Source organism: Dendrobates tinctorius, unplaced genomic scaffold (genome assembly GCF_039654945.1).
Source record: "Dendrobates tinctorius isolate UK_male_01 unplaced genomic scaffold, ASM3965494v1 ptg000011l, whole genome shotgun sequence".
NCBI classification, from domain to species: Eukaryota; Metazoa; Chordata; class Amphibia; order Anura; family Dendrobatidae; genus Dendrobates; species Dendrobates tinctorius.
The window spans coordinates 97,448,511-97,476,104 of NW_027361679.1; the positions used below are offsets into that span (position 1 = coordinate 97,448,511).

Below are 27,594 nucleotides of genomic sequence, written 5' to 3' on the forward strand. Positions count from 1 at the left end.
TAGGGCTAGGGCTGGGATTAAGGTTATGGGTGTGTTGATGTTAGGTTTGTGGTTAGGGTTATGGTTAGGGCTGAGATTAGGGTTAGGGGTGTGTTGGGGTTAGGGTTGGAATTAGAGTTGGGGGTTTCCACTGTTTAGGTACATCAGGGGCTCTGTAAATGCAATATGATGCCCGCAGACCATTCCATCAAAGTCTGCATTTCAGAACGTCACTACTTCCCTTCCGAGCCCCACCGTGTGCCCAAACAGTAGTTTTCTCCCACATATGGGGTACCAGCGTACTCAGGACAAATTGGACAACAACTCTTAGGGTCCAATTTCTCCTGTTACCCTTGGGAAAATAAAAATTGGGGGCTAAAAGATCATTTTTGTGGAAAAAAATGATTTTTTTATTTTCACGCCTCTACATTATAAACTTTACTGAAACACTTGGGGGTTCAAAGTTCTCACCACACATCTAGATAAGTTCCTTGGGGGGTCGTTTCCAAAATGGGGTCACTTGTGGGGGATTTCCACTGTTTAGGTACATCAGGGGCTCTGCAAGCGCGACATGACACCCGCAGACCATTCCATCAAAGTCTGCATTTCAGAACGTCACTACTTCCCTTCCGAGCCCCGCCATGTGCCCAAACAGTAGTTTTCTCCCACATATAGGGTACCAACGTACTCAGGACAAATTAGACAACAACTTTTGGGGTCCAATTTCTCCTGTTACCCTTAGGAAAATAAAAATTGGAGGCTAAAAGATCATTTTTGTGGAAAAAAAATGATTTTTTTTATTTTCACGGCTCTACATTATAAACTTTAGTGAAACACTTGGGGGTTCAAAGTGCTCACCACACATCTAGATAAGTCCTTTTGGGGGGTCTAATTTCCAAAATGGGGTCACTTGTGGGGGGTTTCCACTGTTTAGGTACATCAGGGGCTCTCCAAATGCGACATGGCATCCGATCTCAATTCCAGCCAATTCTGCATTGAAAAAGTCAAACGGCACTCCTTCCGTTCTGAGCTCTGCCGTGTGCTCAAACAGTGGTTTAGCCCCACATACGGGGTATTGGCGTATTTGGGAGAAATTGCACAAAAAATTTTGTGGTTCATTTTCTCTTTTTACACTTGTGAAAATAAAAAAAAATGGTTTTGAAGTAAAATGTTTGTGAAAAAAAGTTAAATGTTTATTTTTTCCTTCCATATTCCATTCATTCATGTGAAGCACCTGAAGGGTTAATAAACTTCTTGAATGTGATTTTGAGTACATTGAGAGGTGCAGTTTTTAGAATGGTGTCACTTTTGGGTATTTTCTGTCATATTGACCCCCCAAACTCACTTCAAATGTGAGGTGGTCCCTAAAAAAAATGGTGTTGCAAATTTTGTTGTAAAAATGAGAAATCGCTGGTCAACTTTTAACCTTCCTTATAACTTCCTAAAAAATAAAATTATGTTTCCAAAATTGTGCAGATGTAAACTAGACATGTGGGAAATGTTATTTATTAACTATTTTGTGCGATATCACTCTCTGATTTAAGGGCATAAAAATTAAAAGTTTGAAAATTGCAAAATTTTCTAAATTTTCGCCAAATTTTGATTTTTTTAACAAGTAAGCGCAGATCATATCTAAAAAATTTTACCACCATCATGAAGTACAATATGTCATGAGAAAACAATGTCAGAATCAGTAGGATCCGTTGAAGCGTTCTAGAGTTATGACCTCATAAAGTGACACTGGTCAGAATTGAAAAAATTGGCCCGGTCACGAAGGCAAAAACAGGCTCGGGTGCGAAGGGGTTAACACCTTCATGACATATGACAGAAACTTACGCCATATGTCATGTCCCTGCCTTTGATGCGGGCTTACATGCGGTTAGGCCAGGATCGCACAAGTGAGAAACTCGGACGAGTCTCGCACTTCAATAACCGACACTGCCGCCGGCACTTGGGAGCGGAGCGTGCGGCTACATGTATTTCTATGCAGCCACACGCTCCGCTTCCGAGTGCCGGCGGCAATGCTGAGTATTAAGATGCAAGACTCTTCCGAGTTTCTCGCATGTGTGATCCCAGCCTTAGGATTGCTACTTCCACTAGGTGGCACTAGAGTTCAAGTCCTCTTCCTCTCTGAAGAGGCAATTTGCATATTTGATTTCCCAGAGGAGCATACTTGCCCTATAAGTCTCCTCACGCTAACATGCCAGGCCTGTCTTGTCACTCTCCACAAGGAGAAACGTTACCCTTCATGTGGATTGTGACACGATGATACAAAAAATGAACACTAACATCAAAACGCATTCTTTTCCATTTAAAAGAACATGAAAGGTTAAATGGACACGACTGTTCTTTTTTATGTACTCACCGCAGTTTTGTTCATCAGAGCCATTATAGCAGTCAGGGACTCCATCACACTCAGGATTAGTTTTGCCGATGCAGAGTCTGTTGGAGCATTTGTAGGTGGAAGCAGTGCATGGAACTAAGGAAATGTACAAATCTTTTAGGCACCAATTAAGTTTTAAATTTTTTTTGCTTTATTATTTTATTAACCATATATATATACTGTATATATATATATATATATATATATACATACACGCAGGAGCGGACATACCAACAGTGCAGCTGGTGCAACTGCACCGGGGCCCGAAGGTGGAGGGGGGCACCGCGCAGGCAGGGGCGTACTGCCCATAGCGGCACAGTATGCAGCCACTATGAGGCCACTGTGTGAAGATTACGGGCGAGAGTGAAAAGAACCCGGTGTTATGCAGCATCAGGCCCCTCTCACTCCCTCCCATAATCATGTGTGTACCCAGAGTCGGGGAGAGAGTGGCGCGCAGAGTACAGGAGCTCGAAAAGGGGGCGTGTCATGCATGGAGAGGCGCTGACTAATGAGCTCTTTCCTCACTAGACTGAGGAAAGCGCTCACTGGCTGCAGTATCTGTCCTCCAGTATGGCGCGTCCCAATGGTGACTGGCGAATACTTACCTGTAGTCAGGGAGCCGCACAGCACACAGCCAGGGACAACAGTGGAAGATGAGCAGGACTTACAGGGGGTCTTCTGCTCCCTCCACTGTTCTATTCTCAGCAGCATCTCACAGAGAAGAGGTCGGGGGAGGGAGCTCACTGTACGGGACAGCATGGCAGCAACAGGGGGCTGCTATCAGTCCTCCCTGATGTGTCCTCATCCAGGCTTGGACTGGCCCATAGGGTAACAGGGGAATCCTCCGGTGGGCCCCTGTGCAATGTGGGCCCCCCAACCCCACTGTATGGGCAGTACTTTGCATAATTCACTTGATTCACTCTGTACAGAAAAAACAGCATATCATCATTCATTAACCAAAGTACCCAGTTTATTATTATATAGAGATATGGGTAAATTTGAGAAGGAGGGTAGTGTAATATTTGTATGCAGGTGAAAAGTGGGCCCCCCAACGTCAATGTTACTGGTGGGCCCTTAGCACTCCAGTCTGACACTGTCCTCATCCCCCAGTGGGTTCAGCAGCCCTCTCTAGCTGATCTCTGGACTATGTGGCCGACCTCCTCCACGGCTCATCTGAACACCTGAGGTCACAAATTAGTATGTGTGTGTTTGTATATGTACATATGTGTGTATGTACAGTATATGTATGTACATCTGTGTGTGAATATGTGTATGTGTATCTATGTGTGTGTATGTATGTACAGTATATGTATATGTGTGTATATATGTATGTGTGTGTATCTATGTATAGTATATGTGGGTATCTATGTGTGTGTATGTATGTTTCTGTACATTTGTGTATGCATGTATGTGTATATACGGTATATGTGTATGTACAGTATATGTGTGTAGGGTATGTGCATAATATATTTGTATATAAGTGTGTGTGTATGTATGGTGTATGTGTGTATATATGTATGGTATGTGTATGTGTGTGTATGTACGGTATACTGTATGTGTGTGTTTGTATCTGTGTGTGTATGTACAATATACGTATGTACAGTATCTGTATGTATGGTGTATGTATGTACTGTATATGTATGTATATCTGTGTGTATGTACAGTTTATGTGTGTATGTACGGTATATGTATGTACATGTGTGTATGTACGGTATAGGTATGTATGGTGTGAATATGTACGATGTATATGTATGTATGATTGTATGGTATATGTACGATGTACAAGATGTGTGATCCATCGGAAAGTGAACAACTTGCTGATCACTGGGGATTTGACCACTGGGCCCCCCAGATATTCTGAGAACAGGGGTCTGCAGTCACGCCCTGGATAGAGCAGAGTTGTGCATACTCGGCCTATGCTCTCTTCATTATCTGTAGAGCTGCTGAGCACTGCGCTCGGCTATTTCCATCAGTTCCATAGACAATGAATAGAGCAGATACCAGATGATACAGACACCAGGCATATTATGTAATATAATATATACACAGTCGGGCTCTGCCGTTTCTCTGTACATTTGCTGTCATGTGCCAACTAGAGAGTCAGCTGCGTCTGCAGTGTTCTATTCACTGACAGTGGACACTAGTTGTCACCTGACTGCAACTCTGACTACACTGGAACCAGCAGAACTGAATGATAATGGATGTGTGTGTATATATATATATATTTATTTATTTATTACACTCACACATACAGTATATATGTACAGTGTATATATGTATATATATATATATATATACAGTACAGACCAAATGCTTGGACACACCTCATTCAAAGAATTTTCTTTATTTTCATGACTATGAAAATTGTAGATTCACTCTGAAGGCATCAAAACTATGAAATAGCACATGTGAAATTATATAATTAACAAAAATATATTCTAGGTTCTTCAAAGTATCCACCTTTTGCTTTGATTACTGCTTTGCATACTCTTGGCATTCTGTTGATGAGCTTTCAGAGGTAGTCACCAGAAATGGTTTTCACTTCACAGGTGTGCCCTGTCAGGTTTAATAAATGGGAGTTCTTGCCTTATAAATGGGCTTGGGACCATCAGTTGTGTTGTGCAGTGCAGAAGTCTGGTGGATACACAGCTGATAGTCCTACTGAATAGACTGTTAGAATTTGTATTATGGCAAGAAAAAAGCAGCTAAGAAAGAAAAACGAGTGGCCATCATTACTTTAAGAAATGAAGGTCAGTCAGTCCGAAAAATTGGGAAAACTTTGAAAGTGTCCCCAAGTGCAGTGGCAAAAACAATCAAGCGCTACAAAGAAACTGGCTCACATGAGGACCACCCCAGGAAAGGAAGACCAAGAGTTAGCTCTGCTGCGGAGAATAAGTTCATCCGAGTCACCAGCCTCAGAAATCGCAGGTTAACAGCAGCTCAGATTAGAGACCAGGTCAATGCCACACAGAGTTCTAGCAGCAGACACATCTCTACAACAACTGTTAAGAGGAGACTTTGTGCAGCAGGCCTTCATGGTAAAATAGCTGCTAGGAAACCAAGGACAGGCAACAAGCAGAAGAGACTTGTTTGAGCTAAAGAACAGAAGGAATGGACATTAGACCAGTGGAAATCTATGCTTTAGTCTGATGAGTTCAAATTTGAGATCTTTGGTTCCAACCACCGTGTCTTTGTGCGACACAGAAAAGGTGAACGGATGGACTCTACATGCCTGGTTCCCACCGTGAAGCATGGAGGAGGAGGTGTGATCGTGTGGGGGTGCTTTGCTGGTGACACTGTTGGGGATTTATTCAAAATTGAAGGCATACTGAACCAGCATGGCTACCACAGCATCTTGCAGCGGCATGCTATTCCATCCGGTTTGCGTTTAGTTGGACCATCATTTATTTTTCAACAGGACAATGACCCCAAACACACCTCCAGGCTGTGTAAGGGCTATTTGACCAAGAAGGAGAGTGATGGGGTGCTATGCCAGATGACCTGGCCTCCAGAGTCACCAGACCTGAACCCAATCGAGATGGTTTGGGGTCAGCTGGACCGCAGAGTGAAGTCAAAAGGGCCAACAAGTGCTAAGCATCTCTGGGAACTCCTCCAAGACTGTTGGAAGACCATTTCCGGTGACTACCTCTTGAAACTCATCAAGAGAATGCCAAGAGTGTGCAAAGCAGTAATCAAAGCAGAAGGTGGCTACTTTGAAGAACCTAGAATATAAGACTTATTTTCAGTTGTTTCACACTTTTTTGTTAATTATATAATTCTGTCACGGTCACACGTGTCTGGACGCAGCGAGTACCGCAAGGCGAACCCATGTGACGCACGTGACCCTGGATACACCGCCTCCAGTGGGGTGAATTTAAATAATAAACACGTGCAGCTGGATACACCGCCTCCAACTGGCGAATTTAGACATTACACGTATATACAAGTCTGGAAACCCCGCCTCCAGTAAGGCGAATTTAAACAATAAGGGAAACCTGGGAAACATTAACAGTGGTGGGCCCTGCGATAGGAAATAGGGAAGTGGAGACCTCCTGAGCTCCCCTGAGCCAGTGTCCCTGCACTCCTAACATTCTCTATGCCAGTTCCGCACCGGGCGCGCAACAGGAACCTAAAAACCCTAGCTCGTCCTGACCTAAACCCTCACTAGGGAATTGGTCGGTGCGGAAACTAATCCCACCACTGCACTAAACACACATGAGGGAAAATGACAATACAGGGGAAACACCACTTAGCTTTGCTCTGTTGCGTATGCTCCTAGCAACAGAGCCCACCACCTGTGTGCATCTTCTCCTCCACCCGGATCCATCACCATAACTGGATCCTTCACCATAGTGCAGCCTTGGAGCAGAGTCCACCACCAGTTGCAGCTTCCCAGTAACAGAGTCCCAAAGATGAGTTCAACTCCTGCCCAAAAAGTCAAGCATGCTTGAGTCCAGCTCTCAGCAACCAAGTCCCGCATGCTGAGTGCAACTCTCTCCATAGTCGTCACTCCACGAAGCCATGCAAGCACTTCCTGCCAACACCATAAACTGGAACTCCACCACGCCATGCCAGCCCTTCTTGCAGACCACCTAGCTGCCACTCGTCCCCTCTGGCTGGGCTGCGCAGGACTCATGTTCAGCTCCTTCATTCACCCAGGCTTCCTTGTGAATGACTAACACACAATATCACCAACAGTGAATGATACACCTGACACTCATTTATAGAGCATTCACACCTGTTACCTAATCACGTGCACGTAACCAAAGAACTAAAGTGCGATACCACTCACCACCACCGGGCAACTTAGAATGAAACACCACGTGTAATAATTCTAATGGCCACCGGGGGCAATCACATCACTTTAGCACCTAGCCAAAGGAAAAAATGTTCAACTTTGTCCATTTAAACTGTCAGATCCAGCCTGGATCATGACAAATTCCACATGTGTTAATTCATAGTTTTGATGCCTTCAGAGTGAATCTACAATTTTCATAGTCATGAAAATAAAGAAAACTCTTTGAATGAGAAGGTGTTTCCAAACTTTTGGCCTGTACTATATATATATATATATATATATATTAGAGGTGTAGGGGGTCTAAGTAGAACTTTTGCTAGGCAGCCTTGTGATTGCTATGTATGCCCTTGCTTGCAGGGCAGTAATAATGAGGGCAATGTGGCTTGTTTCTTGGAGCCCGAGGCTCCAGGGGTTCCATTGCCAGATTGCCCTCATCATAAGCAACGTACCGGGCAGGGAGGGGGCCCAGACACATTTCTTTCACAGGGGCCCCAAGCTGTCTGTGTCCGCCCCTGTGTATACGCTCCACATTTAAAGTGAACCAGTCACCAGGAATAATGCTATTAACTTACAGATATGGGGTTAATCTGCAGGTTAACAGCGTTATTATGCTGCCCGGCGCCTGCATGTAGCCGAATGCAGCTTGGAGAAAATGATCTTTATTCTCCAGCCAGCATTCGATATTCAGTCATGGGCGCGGTGCCGGCTCTTGTTCAGTCACGCGCTAAGTATACAGAGTGCCCACTGTAACCATGCCCACGGCCCTGACTGACAGCCCGCCCCTATGTAGAGCCAATGTCAGTCAGTGTCGGGGGCGCCCATACAGCACCGCTCTATATACTCAGAGCAGTGACCGAACTAGCGCCGGCACCGCCCCATGACTGAAACCGAATGCTGGCGGGGAGAATAAAGATCATTTTCTCCCCACTGCATTCGGCTACATGCAACAGGCGCAGGGTAGCATCATAACTGTTAACCTGCAGATATGCGGTTAATCTGCAAGTTAACAGCGCTATTTTTGGTGACAGGTTCCCTTTTAAGTGGTGCATTTTGTTATTAAAATTAGATTGGTGGGGACCTCCACCAACTGGCTCTCCTACGGGTAGGTCATCAATGTCATTGTAGTTGAAAATCCCTTCTCTATGACATATTAATACATTCGATTATTATTGGTGATGAGCGAGTACGCTCGGCACTAGAGATTTCCAAGCATGCTCGGGTGATCTCTGAGTAGTTTACGTGTGCTCGGAGATTTAGTCTGTGTAGCTGCAGCTGCAAGATATGCGGCTGCTAGACAGCCTGAATACATGTGGGGATTGCCTGTTTGTTAGTAAATCCCCACATGTATTCAGGCTGTCTAGCAGCCACATATTATGCAGCTGCGGTGTCACAAAATAAATCTCCGAGCACACCCAAACTACTCTGAGTACACCCGAGCATGCTCGGAAAGCTCGAGTAATGACCATACTCGCTCATCACTGATTATTATTATTACCGGTAACTCTTTTTGGGGTTCATTTTTACTCAATTTCAATGGTTCTATACATGCTGCCATATGCGAATGCGCTTATAAATGCATGCATAGTCCACTAAAATATAAATCTAAGCTTCAATGCATGTTGCACACCTTACCACATTAGCACTAGGGTGTGTAGTATGCTGTACAGTATAGTTTACTTTTATATACTCCATTACAGACCAAAAATAGCATTCCACCAGCCTGGAATTGATGTAGTTTCCACTTACCTGGTCTTTGGGTGGGTCTGTGTGGTTCTGTGATCCTTGTTGTGCTTGTTTTAGCAAGAGTTGTCCTCTTGCTTGTGATTTTAGCTGTCGTTGATTTTGGCGTACTTTTTGTAGGTTTGATTTGAGACATAGTAGTCCTAGAAACTGTGGTTGTCCTTCGTCCCGTGGAAGTTGGTGGTCTTACAGTAGCTGGCCTAATAGTGGTCATTGAAGATGTAGGAGGCATAGTTGACTTGGGCAGGTTCATACCACTATCTGTAGTCCTTAATACAGGAGCCACTGTGTCCAGGATCCAATCTTTAAGTTTTGTTACTCTACTGTAAACTCCTGGTTTTTTGGCTTGAGCGCAACCAATGCCCCAACTCACAATGCCAGCCAAGAAGAAAACACCTGGACTCTCTTCGCATGCCAGCGGTCCTCCAGAATCTCCCTTTGAAACAAAGTTTGAGTCAGTAGACAAGTTATTGGTTCCCCAATTATGAGCTTTGTTTTTCTTTCAGCCATACCTGACAGGAGTCCACCTTCCCATCTAGAAACCCCGCACAGATCATCCGTTCTGTTATTGAGAAATTATAAAGGACACTGCAGATTTTCTGGTCAATGATACCCACAGACGCTTTTTGTAGAACCTCAGGCTTAGACACTGCATAGAAATTAGAATTCATCATTTTTATTGTTCTTATATGATGTAGAGACCACACAGATTTACTATAATGTATTGCTTTTTGATGAGCATGCCCACAAACATTTTTTCTATAACATTCATTCTAAATAGAGTATGTATTTAACTCATCTTCCAAGATGCAAGCACAATGATGATTAATACACAACGGGATGGTCTTTCCCAAATTCCTACCGTTGCCTTCTTTGATGTTGCCCCATCCTGATATCATGCACTTCCAACCAGCGGGAAACTTCTGCAGGGCAGAAGGGAGACACACAGGCTGCACATACTTGTTAAAAGTCAGAGCATTTGATAGTTCTATCACAGCTACATCAAAGTCCAGGGTCAGTGGATTGAATTGAGGATGTTGGATTACTCTCTTCAAGCTGACCTTTACAGCCATTGTGTCAGCTCCACTTAGAGCCGTGGAACCCATGTGAGCAGTAATTTGGTCCAACTTTGTTCTGGAGAGAAGAGCAGATTTTAATACTGTATTTTTTTATCTTGGGACAGAGCAAAATACAAAACATGTGATTTTAATTGTAACCATTGTTTTATTTGTTTTCATAAATCAATAGTACACACAGAAATGAAAAACTATGAATTATGTCTTATTTGAGAAATATGCTTCTATCTCCTCCTGGACTGATCATTCGTTCGCAACATTCTCAATTTATGGTTAAATCAGTCTTCACAGATTTTACCATTACTGAGATAGGAGATGACAGTGAGTGCTTGTAAAATTCCATGGAGGATTGTGCCTGTCATTTCTGGAGAACGTGCAGCAGAATGTCTAGGAGAGGAGGCCCACCAACTGTCATCTCCTATCACAGTTATGGGAAAATATGTATTCACGGAATACTGATTTTAGCCATTCATTGAAAGTGAAAAATCAATCCAGGAGGAGAAATAAGCAGATAAATATCAAAGTTGCTTATTTTCATGTGTACTGTTGATTTATGACATAAACAATAAAATGACGGCTACTCTTTAAAATGGAGAGTCCTTAAGCTAACCGCCTTTGATACATAGCCACAATTTATACAGAAGAACACTCACTGGTTGAAGCAATGAGCAGCAGACACCAACCATCGATCCCCAATTATTGTGGCCCCACAGAAGTGATGTGGGCCCTCCTTTAGGCTTGCTTGCCATGGTACTTCACCTCTGACCGCATCGAAACCTCCAACTATTTTGTTGGGCTTTGTTAGGCCGGGACGGCTACCGCATTCTGAAACCATAATACTTGTTTTAAACGAAATTATTCAAAATACCGGAAGCATTTTCATCTATCTTCATTGTATTTCAATTGGAATACATGGTAACCTTCTCTTATTTTCCCACAGAAATCCACCTGTACTTATAGGAAATAGAGCGATCTATGGAGTGTCAGTGCTTAATTCTCACAGTAGAATCAAACATGTAGAATGTGAAGTGTGAATACCGGAACATTTACCGTTGTCAGATAACAACACAATGTGTTAGATACAATTTTCTAGCGATTGTCTCAGACTACTTTCCGCTGGCTAACAATGTCTTCTATTGTCCCTCTGTCTCCAAATATCAAAAGGCTGCTGCCTTTCAGTCTGCATGGCTGACTTCTCAGGGAGTAACCTTACAGACCTCAGCTCATATTTGTTAGACACCAGATCTTCAGCTTGCTTTTTTTTTCCTCTTTCGGAGACTACATACCTTGAGGTTTAGGCGTACTGAGAGGTTTCTGGGTTGGTTTCGCCGGCATAGTACTGCTCCCTGGCTTAGCTTTTGTTGTGGAATGTTTAGTTAATGGCCGGGCAGTTGTAACTTTTGGGTTAGTCGTCTTTTTTATGTTACTGGTGGTAGTAATCAAACTTGTATGTTGTTCCATGGGGGCTGAAATAGCATCTTGAATCCAGTTCCGGACTTTGCTCACTCTCACATAGACCCCAGGTCTTCTAGCTTCAGCACAGCCCACTCCCCAACTGACAATACCTGCCAAAAAGAATCGCCCGGATGCTTCCTCGCAAACCAGAGGGCCCCCAGAGTCACCCTGTAAGGAAATATTTCAATAGGAATTAATAGTTGACTACAGATTAAAATTGGCAAACAATTTCTATTATATTATTGCAGTATGTACAATTTGTTTGGTTTGTCGTAACATAGAAAGGTCATATGTGATGAGATATGTCTTGGTGGTTTTCCATCCCCAGTTATATGAAAGAGAACTCCCAGCAGTGCCTGATCCTCCTCCATTGTTCATGGACTGGTGCACATAGATCAGGGTTCCAGGGCAGGCCCTGCTTGTTTTACAGTCCCATTCACACCTAATCCTGCTGTCGTTGGCTGAATGTACAAATCACTATTTGTCCTTCTACTACTCTAACCGAAACTCTCACATATCCTTTTTATGTTCTCCTTCGTCTCACGTTATTTCCAAACCTCTTGTAATTACTTCTTCTATTCTTCCTAATACCTGACACATTCCACTAAGCGTCCTTACATTTTGGAATAAGGATTTGCACTAAATGACTGCAAAATATACCATCTTATGTACAATGTTGTACTCATTGGCATATAAATCCTTGCTAAATCTGCCTTCTCATGACACAAACAAAGAAAAGCGCGCCTAGGAATAACCAAGAGTTAGGGTCCCTTTTCACATAGCGACGCACCAGCGATCCCGACAACGATACGACCTGGTAAGGATCGCTGGTGCGTCGCTACATGGTCGCTAGTAAGCTGCCACACAGGTAGATCTCCAATGACGCAGCAACGATCCGGCGATCCGAATAATGACCTCGGTGGTCGATGGTATCTTGTCACACAGCAGCTATTCTGAACGATTCCAGCCTGCGTCCCTGAGTTCTGCGTCGCCAACGAGGTCGCTCGTCGGCGTCAAACACAGCGATACATGCTGGCCAGTGGGATGCCCAAGATGAAAAAATGGCCCAGGATATTCGGGCACAATCAGCGATATCCAGCAGGGCGGCCGGTCGCCGCTATGTGTCACATGTAGCGAGATCGCTGTTGCATCACAAAATGGGTGACGCTTCAGCGATCTCGCTAGAGATCTCGCTATGTGAGACGGGGCCTTTAGGACACGCTAACACATTTGATATTTTGGTCAGTATTTTACCTCAGTATTTGTAAGACAAAACCAGGAGTGGGGCAATCAGAGGAAAAGTATAATAGAAACACGTCACCACTTCTGTATTTTTCACCACTCCTGGTTTTGGCTTACAAATACTGATATAAAATGCTGACCAAATACTGAACATGTGAATGTGGCCTTATACAAATAATGGCAATGCAAACTAGTAGGTATAATGAAAAATGCAATTTTATTAAATCTCAAATACAAAACACAAAGAAACAACACAAATGGTTACAACACTTAAAGGGGGAGCTATCATCAGAAAACTCTGTATTAGGCCTCCTTCACATGTCCTGGTGATTCCTGTGCAGGAAAAACCAGTACTGGTAAGATCCATGGTCCGTGAGTACATATGTGACATCCGTGGGCTGTCCGTGTTTGCTGTCCTTGTGTCAGTGTGTTTGTGTGTTACATCAGTGTAAGATGTACCGACACCTGAGAACCAGTACAGTAGACACTGATCCCAGGCGCCGGACTGCTGAAAATAGCCCCATCATTGTCACTTGGTTTCCCTCAGATCAGCATGGCTAGGAGGCAATGAAAGAATGAAAAAAAATGGCGTGGGCTACCGTGCAATTTTCAGAGCCAGCAAAGTGAAAGCTCATGGCTGGGGACTAATGTTAATAATCTGGGACAAGGGACAATACTCCATAAGGTTCCCAGGCTATTAATAACAGCTCACAACTGTTTGCTTAGCTTTTCCTGGTGATTTTACTGGTGGGACCCCAGGAAAAAAATGACGTGATGTGTAGAACAGGGTGTTAATTTTTATTTCAAATAAAGGACTTTATTTTTGCTATTACTATCAACCCACAGCTATCTGTTTAGCCTTTGCTGGTTTGTCATTAGTGTTCACGTGTGCAGCATGCATTTTGTCCGTGATGCGCAAACAAAACAAAACAAAACTGACATGTGTCTGTGTGAAAAACCTGACATGTGCACACCACCATTAAATACAATGTGTGTGCGTGTGTCCATATTTGTGACCCTTAAAAAATAGACCGCATACGGACACAAAAAAATAGACGTTTGAAGAAAGCTCTAAGTGTATTTTTAAAAAATGTTTGCCAATGTCTTTTTTTACGTAGCACAATCTGTGGAGCCCTTACAAGACAAATTTTATTAGATATGCATTAAAACCAACTGTGTGACAAATAAACAGGCAAAAGCTAAAAACAGCAGGAGATTGACTATCGGCCCTGACGCTTGATGTAAGGAAGCACCTGGCAGCACTAAAGTCCTTGAATGACCCTCGGGGTTATTTATAGGGGAATTTAGGGTAATTTAGAGACAGCCACCATTTGAGCAGGGGCACCATTATCATTTATCCTTTAGGGTGCAAATCCCCACGGCAAGGTATTAATTGCATATAGGATATCAGTTTAGGGATATTCGGAGACTATGGTGCTGCCAGGCGCTACATGACACTCAGCCATGGGGACCATGGTCACTCTCCTGCTTTTTTTTAGCTTTGGTCGGTTTATTTGTCATGGTTGGTTTTAATCATGTCTAATAAAATTTGTCTTTTAAGGGTTCTTTATATTTTTTATTTTGGTTGACCCTGACACATATTTTAAGGGCCTGTCACACTAAGAGATATCGCTAGCAATATCGCTATAACTTGTGACGTTATAGCGATATTGCTAGCGATATCGCTATGTGTGATACTTACCTACGACCCGCTCCCCCGCTGGTTATCGCTGATCGCGCGAGAACGTCCTGGACCGTTTCTCATCGTCAGCTTCCTGCGGCGCTTCCTGTGGAGAGACGAGCGTGGAGACGGGCGGGAGGACGCAGGATCGCCTGGTGTGACAGGTAAGTAGCGACCCCCGTCCCCTGCGATGTCGCTAGTGAGATCTGCCTGTGTGGCAGCTCACTAGCGACCACTTAGCGATGTACCAGCGATCCTGACCGCGTCATATCGCTGGTCAGGATCGCTGGTGCATCGCTAAGTGTGACAGTACCTTTAGACTCTAACTTCTGTTGTTTTAGGAAATCTTTTGTGCTGAAGTGTAGTCAGCTTGTGCAAAGGTCATTGTGAAGAGAGGAGGAGCAGGATCAGCCATGATATCACCTACTCCGTGATTGGTGGATCCGGTGTTATCAGCTGTGGATAGGATGTTGCCTGTCATTGTAATCCTGCCTGAGATGATAAGAAAACTTCTGTGAACTCTTCCTATAAGGATGAGAAGTATGAGTCGAAAAAAGCACCAGTGCTGGTGGTTAGAAAATTCCAAAGATAATGTTACTAATTTTAATTTTTTTTTTTTTATAAAAATCGTGAGATTGAAAAAAAAAAAACAGGCAACATTTTTATAAAAATAAATGTAACACAAAAAATCTGATTTTAAACAATAGGTCATTTTCTGATGAGCGTGCCCCTTTAAAAAATTAATTATTGTGCTCCAAACAGAACTAGCCCACCATAAGTGGCTAGAACTATCCCATACCTCCTGTAAACAAAAGGCCCTGGCCAATATAATACAAACAAAACACATAAAAAGCAATTATGTAATGTAGCAAAGCATATGCATATATTATAGCTAAGAACCAGCCAAAATCTAGAATAACTTAGAATACAACATTAGACAATAAACTATCTTACTGCAAGAAATAAAGACCATGAGACCAAAGAGACCCTAGGTAGGTCATGAAATATAACGAAACCATATATAGGTATTAATTTAATATTGTAATAAAAGTTTCACATTTATCACATCACCTATCCCTAATTTACATGTTATGTTATTTTTTTAGTGGTGAACATTTCGTGTCGTAAATCTGTAATAACAATTCATAATCTCTCTAATTATTTCTAAATCTTACAGGGAGCAAATTGTTTTGGTGCAAACTATTTCTAAACTTATCAGTAATTCCCTTTGACACATATGCAAAATATATGGAACACCTAATGTTCGATTACCTGGCAGGAATCGATCTTGCCCTCCAAATAACCAGCACACACCATCCTGTCTGTGACCACGTTGCTGTAGAGGCTATTGCAGAGAGTTTGATCCATCAAGGCCACTGTAGCTTTTTGCAGCACTTCAGGTTTCACCACTGAAATTACAAATGTTGAAGACTTATTTTGTTCTCATTGATAATAGTTAGAACTTGGATATAGATATTGACCTTTTTTTTGTGAATTTAGGATATCGACTAGTTTGTAATTTGAAGAGTTTGTTAAAGGGAATCTGTCATGTGAAAAAACACTATTAACCTGCAGATATGGGGTTAATAGGCAGGTTACAAGTTTTCTAAACCTGTCCGGTGCCGCCACCTAGAACCCGGTAGTTTTGTTTTCAGTCACGGGGCAGGGTGGGTTCAGTCACTGCTCTGTGTATAGAGAACAGCAGCTGTAACCGCCCCTCAGCACTGACTGACAGCTGGCTCTAATGATGCGCTGCTGTCAGTCAGGCCTGGGGGTGCGGTTACAGCCGCTGTTCTCTATACATAGAGTGTGCTGGTGCCAACCCCATGACTAAAACCCAAACGCTACCTGGAGGAATACAGTTAATTTCCTCCCGGTATTGGGGGTCTAAGTGCCGGCACCGTGCAAATTTAGAATACTATTAACCTACAGATTGACCACATATCTGCAGGTTAATAGTATTTTTTCACGTGCAGGTTCCCTTTCAAGTCACAGGCACACATCAGTATTTGGTCAGTATGTGTAAGCCAAAACCAGGAGTGGGTGATAAATCCAGAAGTGGTGACGTTTTTCTATTATACTTTTCCTCTGATTGTTCCACTTCTAGTTTTTGCTTACAGATACTGAGGTAAAATCCTGACCAAAATACTGAACGTATGAATGTGGCCTTAAGGTCCAGTCCAGGAAAACACTTTACTCTTTAACATATACAGTACATTTCTGTCTGCATATACCTTTATTACTCTTACAATGTGATCTATACCTGAGGTTCATATATGTGATACCATCATGTTCTATACTTTATCTCACATTCTACATATATTTGCTTTCTTCGCATCATTACGATTCATCTTTCCATGCATATCTCCTCTGATATTTTGGCGTGCACTCTGCACTTAATCATAATTACATTGTAAGTCATATTGTGCACTTTTATATCAGATTCATTCATTTTTAGCTCTCTCACATTGCCATCACGTGATCTAATTTATTTATTGTTGGTGTTTTAAAGCTACAGCTTGCTTAATTTATGATGTGAAAGAAAGTTGCCTAAAACCACCCTGAATAGACAATGGAGCCTATTCATTAAACAGTTTGCGTCAGAAATCCGGTTTAAACTGATTGAAAAATCATAACATTTTTCAGCAACTATTACTTCTGATGTTTTTTCGCTAGTTCCAAAAACTTTTGCGGAGGCGTGGTCTAACACAGCCCCATACATTTCTCATAGTGCTGTAAGACTAAATGCATTAGGAAGCGCATGCCTCTCAATGAATATGGTGCATCATACTCCAGTGCACTCTGGATCCAGAGTGTTGTAAAAAAAAAACAGTCTTGGCCCCTATGCGTTTAAGGGTTTGAAACATACCAGAAAATATTAATATACTTTTGCCCTAATATCGAGAGAATGATGTGCACTCTGTCTATCAGGAAAAATGGTGCTGGATGAACGCAAAGTCCAATACACAAAATAGAATCAGCCGCACTCAAATGGTAGATGATAGTGCAAATATAGGTATTCCTTCATTATTCTGTACAAGCATCACCAGGTGCATGAAATAAGTGACAAAAAGAGCTTGCGGACGAAGAGGTAACGTTTCGACCAGGATTGGTCTCTTTTCAAACCTCACTTTTGGAGAGGAAAAATAGAAGTATTCGTGGGAGGGTAAGTCCCGGGTAAACTTGTGTGTGATGAAGCGTGACTCGTCCGCCTGGTATGTGATGCTGGTCGAAACATTACCTCTTCATCCGCAAGCTCTTTATGTCACTTATTTCAAGCACCTGGTGATGCTTGTACAGAATAATAAAGGAATACTTTTACCCTAATCAGTGAAAATGTCATCATATTGCATGTCTTACAGTTGTCCTCTTTGAGGTAGCCCCATCCAGTAATAATGCACTTCTTGCCCATGGGGAAGACGTGAGTGGAAGCTGGTAGGCAGATTGGTTGGGTGTATTTGTTGAAGCGTAATTCAGACTCCAGTTCCAGTACAGCCACATCATAATCCGCAGTGTCCGGGTCGTAAGAAGGGTGCTTTACAATGCTTTTAATGGAGGCTTTTACTGTGCTGCTGTCTGAGCCACTTAAAGATGTGGATCCTATGTAAGCCACCCACACAGCTGGATCCTGAAAACTTGAGAAAACATTTAAAGAGCATAGTTAGAAGTGTAAGGAGAAAAGTTCACATCAAACAGCCTCCAAACATATACAACCAATAGACACTCTGGGGGCCAATCAAGATCGGCAGTGGTCTTAATGAGGGGGCGTTTTGGAGTAAACAGGGCACGTGTTGGTGTACGCCTTGTCACAAATCTTACTCCATGGAATGCCATCGCTCATCATGAATTAATGAGCAGGGTTCTCCACACCCCAATGTGGCCCCCAGTCCGCCTTAGCTCTGCCTACTTTGTTGGAGCTGTGGTGAGAATGGCGTGAACAAGCCAAAAGTCACATTCTTTGTGTAACTTCGCATTTGCTTTTTTTTTTGCCAAAAATCTGTCAAAAAAGGTTTGATGAATCGCCCCCTGTCTTTTAGTACATAAATTTAACCAGCCCGAAATGTGGATAACAAACTACTTTTTAGAGGCAGAATCTGTTACAGAACAATTATTGAGCTCACTCCTACAATGTTTTAGGCCTCATTCAGATGTCAGTGAGGTTCCTGATAAGCAAAAATAATAATAATAATAAAAAATTTTCATCAGGGTTTGGTCAGTGTGTCACGTTTGACCATCAGTCAATCATAAGTGATTTTCTCGAATGAAAATAAAATTGTAAAGCTTCTACTAACCATTGCAATGTTAATCATGGAGAGCATGAACCGTCGCCTGCAAGTTACATGAAAGTGGAGGCCCTGGCTGGGTGTGCAGAGCTGTATTGTGAGAGCCTTTGGCCCATGCAGGCCTCATGTAACCATTGTTGCAGGTTTGCCAGGACCAGATGTTCCACAGTTCAATGAGGGAGACCACTATTAAAAAATAAACTCTATACTGAACAATAACTTGATAAGGGCTATATACAAGGGATAGTGGGTACACAGTCTTATGGACATTTCCTTTACAGTGCGACGCATCTTCCACACAGTATCCTTCCTCTGTAGTCTACTCCAGTGCATTTACAGTATGTCCACAGTTTTTTCCTACTTCACAAGCCAGCTTTAACTCTACAGTCCTGATTAACAAGTCTCCTTTACTTGTTCAGTGGTTCTGCATTCTATTTCTTCCACTACTGGCACCCTGGAACTCCTGATCAGGGCACTTCACTAGTCCTAGTCACTAAGTCCTGTTTAGGACCATTACTTTTCAGGGTTACAAGATCAAGGTCTCGTGGTTTGGCATACTTTTCTGGGACCTGTCTCCGGAAGGCCATTCTGTCTCTCTGTTACTTATCCTCAGAATCTCCCTATCTCTTCAGTCTCCTATCTTTTAGGGTCACCCTCGAATGCGGCACTATTCACCATGGACCTCTAAGTCCACTCACACAGCACTTTCAGGCACTATCTGTCTTCCCAGCAGGAAGCAGTCACTCTCCCTAACACTTTCCCCTCTCATTGTGGGTTAGTCCCAAACATTAACTCCAAATGATCCTACCGACAAACTCCACATTATGTCACAATACATTACAATTTACATTACACAATATTTACATAAGACGCAAGACATTATCCACACTACCCTACAACAACGCAATTCGTGTCTTCAGTGGTAGGAACGCGATAGCTATTGTCCACCACCCTTACAAGCACATGAATTGCCCATGAATGGAAACGAGTGCTGTCCATGATGTTCTCTGAACTATACGGTGGTATAGGTGATTTTCATCCGTGCCTCTGTTCAAAATCGGACATGTGAACAGCCTCATAGACAATAATGTGTTCATGTTTTATCTGTGAAAAACACAGAACACACACATGAAAAATGGATGTCTGAATGAGGCTTTAATCTATGTATATATATATATATATATATATATATAAAATTGAATGTATGTGTGTGTGTGTGTGTGTGTGTGTATCACCGACCAATCATGAAGCATCTTTCATTTCACCAGAGCTGTTTAAAAGAAGCTGAGCTGTGATTGGTTGCTATGAGCAACAGTTTTCCTTGCAACCAATCACTAAGCATCTTTCATTTCACCAGAGCTGTTTAAAAGAAGGTGAGCTGTGATTGGTTGCTATGAGCAACAGTTTTCCTACTCCAGAAAACACCTCAGCAGACAGTGACCAGGTGGGAGAAATCTAGCATCCCCGGGAACATAAGCTCCCAGCCATTGTCTGCCCCCCAGAAAGCAGCAGAGGGCACATGACAGAAATAAATCCCCCTTCTCGTGCCCATATACCCAATACACATCCTCCATCCCATAGGCACATCTTCCCTCTTAAAGGGATCTCCGGTATGGAAGTCAGGCCAAATCCATCCAGTGCTTTGGTTTTAACCCCAGGGTCTTTTAAAGGGATCCCCGGTATGGAAGTTAGGACTGTTCCAATCTGCTCTGTGATTCTGACCCCAGGGTCTCTTAAAGGAATCTTTGGAATGGAAGTTAGGGCAATTCCACTAACCACCCTGGTTCTGACCCCAGGCCCCTCTTAAAGGGATCCCCAGTATGGAAGTGAGGGCAAATCCACTCTGCACTTTGGTACTGACCCCAGGCCTCTCTTAAAGGGATCTCCAGTATGGAAGTTAGGGCAAATCCCTCAGCGCTCTAATTCTGACCCCAGGCTTCTATTTAAGGGATCATTGTTATGGATATCAGGGCAAAATCCATCCAGCCCTTTGGTTCTAACCCCAGGCCTCTGTTAAAGGGATCCCCGGTATGGAAGTTAGGGCAATTCCACTCAGCTTTCTTGTTCTGACCCCAGGCTCTCTTAAAGGGATCCCCGATATGGAAGTCAGGGCAATTGCCTTCAAATGCTCTGGTACTGACCCCAGGCTCTCTTAAAGGGATCTCCTGTATGGAAGTTAGGGCAAACCCCTCAGCGCTCTGAATCTGACCCCAGGATTCTATTAAAAGGATCATTGGTATCAGCACTCTGGTTGTGATCCCAGGCTCTCGTAAAGGGATCCCCAGTATGGAAGTGAGGGCAAATCTACTCTGCGCTTTGGTACTGACCCCAGGCCTTTCTTAAAGGGATCTCCGGTATGGAAGTTAGGGTAAATCCCTCAGTGCTCTGATTCTCACCCCAGGCTTCTATTAAAGGGATCATTGGTATGGAAATCAGGGCAAATCTATTCAGCACTATGGTTCTGACGCCAGGCCTCTCTTAAAGGGATCCCCGGTATGGAAGTTAGGGCCATTCCACTCAGTGCTCTAGTTCTGACCCCAGGCTGGGATATTAGGGGTAGTAGTCCGGTGGCTCTGGCTGACGGGATGATGTGGGATATTAGGGATAGTAGTCCGGCGGCTGTGATGGGATGATGTGGGATATTAGTGGTAGTTGTCCGGTGGCTATGGCTGATGGGATGATGTGGGATATTAGGGGCAGTAATCCGGTGGCTTTGAAGAGATGATGTGGGATATTAGTGGTAGTTGTCCGGTGGCTCTGGCTGACGGGACGTTGTGGGATATTAGGGGTAGTATGACGGTAGCTCTGGCTGAACGGATGATGTGGGATATTAGGGGTAGAAGTCTGGTGGCTCTGGCTGACGGGACAATGTGGGATATTAGGGGTAGTAGTCTGGTAGCTCTGGCTGACGGGATGTGTGGGATATTATAGTGAATGTGGCTATGCGGAGTGGGCGGGGCTATACACTTGGCTTTATATATATAGATATAATCATTATAATTTGTTATAACTTACTGTGGTTAGTTACTATGCCCGGTCAGCGCCGGGCTCTTCAGCTAGTATTTTATATAGTTAGAAGTACACTTTAAAGTGAACTCAGCAAAATGACTTGGTTTGTTGGGTTAAACATTTATGGTAGGCAAAATGTTATCCCCATCTCAATCCTGACTTTTTTGAAAACTCATTAAAATATGTACTAAACCTCTTGAATAAAGCATCATACTGTATGTTGTAGGAAAATAGCCATGAAGGTAAAAAAGACACTATCAGCAAGAAATGTTTAAAGTTCAGTAGCAACAAGGGTGAGACAGAGTTGTATGTCCTATTTAAAGGGAACCTGAAAGGCTATTCATGCTGCCCAATCCACAGACAGTATGCATCATACTGTCTGTGGTTTGTGCAGCATGAATTGACATACAGGTTCCCTTTAACCCCTTAATGACCGAGCCAATTTTGACCTTAAAGACCAAGCCAAATTTTACAATTCTGACCACTATCACTTTATGAGTGATAAAGTGGAAAGCTTCAACATGTCCCACTGATTCTGAGACTATTTTTTCATGACATATTGTACTTCATGATAGTAATAAAATTTATTTGACATTGCTTGTGTTTATTTCTAAAAAAAAAGAAATTTGGCAAAAATTTGAAAATTTAGCAATTTTAATGTTTATGCCCTTAAATCAGAGAGATATGTGAAACAAAATAGTTAATAAATAGCATTTCCCACATGTCCACATGTCTAATTTACATCAGCACAATTTCTGAAACATGATTTTTTTGTTAGAAAGATAGAAGGGTTAAACGTTGACCAGCGATTTCTCATTTTTCCAACAAAATTTACAAAAACCATTTTGTTTAGGGACCACATCACATTTGAAGTGACTTTGAGTGGCCCATATGACAGAAAGTACCCAAAAGTGACACCATTCTAAAAACTGCACCCTTCAAGGTGCTCAAAACCACATTCAAGAAGTTTATTAACCCTTCAGGTGCTTCACAGGATGTGGAAAGAAAAAATGAATATTTAATTTTTTTCACCAAAAATGCACTTTACACAAACGTTTTTATTTTCACAAAGGTAACAGGAGAAAATGGACATCAAAATTTGTTGTGCAATTTCTCCTGAGCACGCCAATACCTTATTTGTGTGTGGGCGCACGGCAGGGCTCGGAAGTGAAAAATTTGACTTTTTGAATGTGAAATTTGCTGGAATCATTAGTGGAAACCACTCACAAGTGACCCCATTTTGGACACCACAACCACCCACAAGTGACCCCATTTTCGAAACCACACCCCTCAAAGATTTTATCCAGGGGTATAGTGAGTATTTTGAGCCCACAGGTGTGACACAGAATTTTATATCATTAGGTCGTCATATTGAATATGCTGTAATTAGTGTTGAGCGCAAGTGATCGCTACTCCAGTTTGCATCGGGTGCTCGGGTATGCACCGAGTATTGCGGGTGATCGAGTGACATGCTCGAGTCCCTGCTCCATATGTTTCACCATACTCCTTGCATACCCGAGCACCCGATGGATACTCAAGTAGCGATCACTTGCACTGAACACTAGCCATCATTTCGTTATTTTTTTATACTTTTGAAAAAAAACCATTTCTAACTCCAATCCCAACCCTAACACAATCCTAACACCAACCCTATCCCTAACACAACCCTAATTTTTAACTAAGTGGAGTGACAAAGAGGGATTTGACAATTTTTTTCTTTTGATCCCTGTGATAAGGTCTAGCACAGGGATCAAAATGAACCAATAGGAAAAATTGCCTATTGTAGCTGGGTACCGGCCGGCAGATCTCGGCAGGCGCACTGCGCTTGCGACCGACATTTTTTTTACCAGGAAGATGATGCCGGTCCAAGGGACGGATCAGGAGGTCCTGGGGATGGTGGAGGTATCAGAGGTTCTCGGGATATATCATGTCAGAAGCAACAGAAATAATTGTAACTGCGCACTCACTTTTTTGCAATCACCATTATTCATTGAATAATGGCGATCACATGACTGGAAAATCTGGCCCTGATCCTGTTCTCCAGGGTCTCGTCTACCCTTGGAATAAGTATCCTTAATGGCTGCTGTTTTAATGTGTATCGGCATTCTTTAAGGGGTTAAACATCATTACTGTAATTATCAGAGTTCAATTATATAGTGATGCCCTAAACTGGTGATTGATCATATTGTCCATGCATGGTTAGCCAAGGAGGTTGGCACACTGAATGACAGAAATGTAAATGGCACAAAAAGTCAAAGAAGCAATCGCTACCTTTTATCAAAGAAACAGAATGCAAGTAAGTACTGGTGCACATACAGTCCTGGCCGAAAGTGTTGGCACCCTTAAAGTTGTTCCAGAAATTGAAGTATTTCTCCAAGAAAATTATTGCAATTATACATGTTTTGCTTTACACATTTTTATTTCTTTTATGTATACTAGAACAACACAAAAAAACCCCATAAAATGCAAATTCGACATAATTTCACAAAAAATACCCACTAATGGGCCAGACAAAATTGTTAGAACTTTTCCAAAATTGCAGGAAAATAACTTTTCTCCAAGCATGTGATTATCATTCAAAATCACCTATGGCAACTAAAAAGTGTTGGCAATATTAAGATCACCCCTGAAACTAGATAGAAAGATGATAAGTTGATTCAATCTTTTCCATTGTGTGTGTGTGGGTGCCACAATAAGCATGGAGAACAGAAAGAGCTGAAGAGAACTGTCTAAGGACTTGAGAACCAAAATTAATAAAAAATATAAAAAATCTCAAGGATACAAGTCCATCTTAAGAGATCTTGATGTTCCTTTGTCCACGGTGCACAACATAGTCAAGAACTTTACAACCCATTGCACTGTAGCTAATCTGTCTTGATGTGGACGCAAAGAAAAATTGAAGATAGTTTGCAACACAGAATAGTCTGGATGGTGGGTAAGCAGTCCCAATCTAGTTCCAAAGAAATTCAAGCTGTCCTGCAGGCTCAGGGTGCATTAGCGTCCGCGCAAACTATCTGTTGACTTTTGGATAAAATGAAATGCTATGGCAGGAGACTAAGGAGGACCCCACTGCTGACTCAATGACATAAAAAATATAGACTTCAGTTTGTCAAAATGAAGCCAAAATCGTTCTGGAAAAGTGTCTTGTGGGCAGATGAGACCAATATAAAGCTTTTTGGTAAAGCATATCATTCTACTGTTTACTGAAAACAGAATGAGGCCTACAAAGAAAAGATCACAGTACCTAGAGTCATAAATGGTGGAGGTTTAAAGATGTGTTGGGTCTGTTTTGCTGCCATTGCACTGAGTGCCTTGACTGTGTGCAAGGCATCATGAAATTGAAAATTACCAAAGAGTTTTGGGTTGCAATGGAGTGCCCAGTGTTCTGGGTTTGCGTTCTAGGTCATTTATCTTCCAGCAGGACAATGACCCCAAACATACTTCAAAAAGCATCCAGAAATGTATGGAAACAAAGCTCTAGAGAGTTCTGAAGTGGCCAGCAATGACTTTGGATCTAAATCCTATTGAACAACTGTGGAGATATCTAAAAATTGCTGTTGGGACAATGCACCCTCCAAATATGAGAGGCCTGGAGCAGTTTGCAAAAGAAGAGTGAACAAAAATTCCAGTTGAGAAGTATAAGAAGCTTGTCGATGGTTATAGGAAGCGGTTGATTGCAGTTATTTATTTCAAAAGGTGTGCTACCAAAAATTAAGTTGATTGTGCCAAAAATTTTGTCCAGCCCATTTTTGGCGTTTTGTGTGAAATTATGTTAAATTTACATGTTTTTACTCTGTTTTTTTTTGTGCTGTTCAAATACACCAAAGGAAATAAGTGTATAACAAATCATTTTAATTATTTTCTTGGAGAAATACTTACTTTTTCTAGAACAACTTTAAGGGTGCCAACACTTTCAGCCATCACTGTACAAGTTGTTATACATGGACAAGTGAAAAGAGAAGAATTGACAGGGTAGAAAGCCAAAATGAGGAATTGTAAGGACACAGTGCTATATAATATGATGATTGCAATATATTAAGAGGATAAACATTTTGATGGGAGTTATTCTTTAACCCCTTTGCAATTAATGATGTATGGGTATGTCATAGGTTGCCTCATCCTCTTTGATGCCGACTCAGGGACTGAGCCTGCATCTTTTCATGCACATGACGGCTGATCTGATCAGCCGTCATGTGCCACTAACAGCTGCGAGTGGAATCACGATCCATCAATGTTTCCAGACCGCAGCATGTCTATTTATCTTGCGGAGATGCTCCATCTCCGCAAAATAAAGTCACCCATACAATGTATAGGATGCAGTGATTCCGCATGGTTTAATGAACACATGCGAAATCACCTGCGTTCCAAAACCGGCATCGCTTTGGACGGAACGGACATGTGTTGCATCCAAAGCGCTGCCAATACTGACCGTGGAAACATACCCCAAAGAGAAAACTGTGGCTCTATCATAACTACTGTACCGAGGAAACTAAGTGATACATTGCTGGTATTGGGGTCTCTGTCCCTACCTCAGGTTGCTTTCAGATTACATAACAAAAAAAACTGCAGACTTATTCTAAAGTAGTGAGCAATATCATCCTGTAGGTGCCATGTTCGATGCCTACAGTAGATTTTTTTCATGATTGATAATGAATGATATATCTATGCATCCACACTTCTGTACTTCTCAAGGAGAATGCCCACAACATTCTCCCAAAGTAGGTTTCATTACTGTCGAAAGCAAGGGAACAGAACCTAATCACCATTAGGAACATACCCTTACCAGAACATATACACTTATCATACAGTTGCAATTTATGACTTGCACTCTTTGAAATAAATGAATACTGGAATTAGCTCTAAACTCCAGCTATACTTACTCATTGAAGCAGTGAGCTGCTGACACCAGCCACTTAGCACTTATTATGGTGGCTCCACAGAAGTGTTCATTGTTCTCTCTGAGGCTAACCTGCCATGGAAACTCTCCTTTTGAAGCATCTGACCCGCCAACTATTCTGTTGGCTTTTTGCATCGCAGGTCGAGTACCACAGTCTAAAGGAACAGTAAGAAGGAGGGCATAATAAGCAGTCACCATTGAATAACTAATAGTCAAATGAGTAAAGACCCCTGCACATCACATTCAGGAGACAGTCACTCCCATGCATCTTTTTACATAAAAAGGAGTAATGGATCCAGGCAGAAGGAGACACAAAAAAGTCTCTAGGGACGTATAGGGGAATGTTTCCTCACTCCCCTGTGTCACAATCTGAAATCCGATTTCATCTAAAAAGATTTGTGTTGTGTTTGTCTTCTCTTTAGACTTTTTTAGTGCAGAATATCAGTCAGAAACAAAAACATACAATAAATGTTTTACAATGGAAGTTAGTAAGTGACATTTACAACTGTACGAGGAAATCTTGGAAATATTTGTGTTTTTTCTCATCTTGAAAACGGCACCAAAACGCATTAGTTATTAATAAAAACTTTGTTCTATAGGCCAAAGCTCCTTCATTCCCGCAGCACAGACGCCGAACATGACACTTCTTAATCTGTCAAACTTGCAACTGTATGGCATACATATACACTACATAAGATGGGCCATAAATTCCTTGAGATGTGGTGTAAATAAGCTTTAACAATCATAAAAACGTGTTTTTTAAAAATTTTAATTTTTATTGTGTCAACTTTACTATTAATTTTGACATGCAAACTCACTGCAGTTCTTCTCATCTGATCCATCCTTGCAGTCGCGAACGCTGTCACATTCTGGGTTTTGCTTTACGATGCATTGACTGTTCTTGCAGGCAAATACTTGAGGTGGGCAATTTCCTGTAGTGGGAGCAACAAGACAGTAGCAACTGAATATCAAATCAAAGGGGGTCTACTCGGATTAGGTAAGGGTTAAGTCACCCAAACACATCAAAGCCCACCAACTTTGGAAGCATCAA

At 42.3% G+C, this 27,594-nt stretch overlaps 1 protein-coding gene across 1 annotated transcript in view; it reads right to left on the reverse strand.

The window, feature by feature from the left end:
* The window catches only part of TMPRSS9 (transmembrane serine protease 9), a 113,413-nt gene that overhangs the window by 27,855 nt on the left and 57,964 nt on the right, over positions 1-27,594 (reverse strand). The window contains exons 6-15 of the mRNA XM_073545109.1: positions 27,362-27,475; positions 26,527-26,698; positions 17,715-17,989; positions 15,627-15,763; positions 11,263-11,599; positions 10,630-10,801; positions 9,763-10,034; positions 9,413-9,549; positions 8,907-9,336; positions 2,345-2,458 (exon numbers count right to left, since the gene is read on the reverse strand). Of these exons, the coding sequence (XP_073401210.1) occupies positions 2,345-2,458; positions 8,907-9,336; positions 9,413-9,549; positions 9,763-10,034; positions 10,630-10,801; positions 11,263-11,599; positions 15,627-15,763; positions 17,715-17,989; positions 26,527-26,698; positions 27,362-27,475 (2,160 nt within the window). The remainder of the gene's footprint in view (positions 1-2,344; positions 2,459-8,906; positions 9,337-9,412; positions 9,550-9,762; positions 10,035-10,629; positions 10,802-11,262; positions 11,600-15,626; positions 15,764-17,714; positions 17,990-26,526; positions 26,699-27,361; positions 27,476-27,594) is intronic.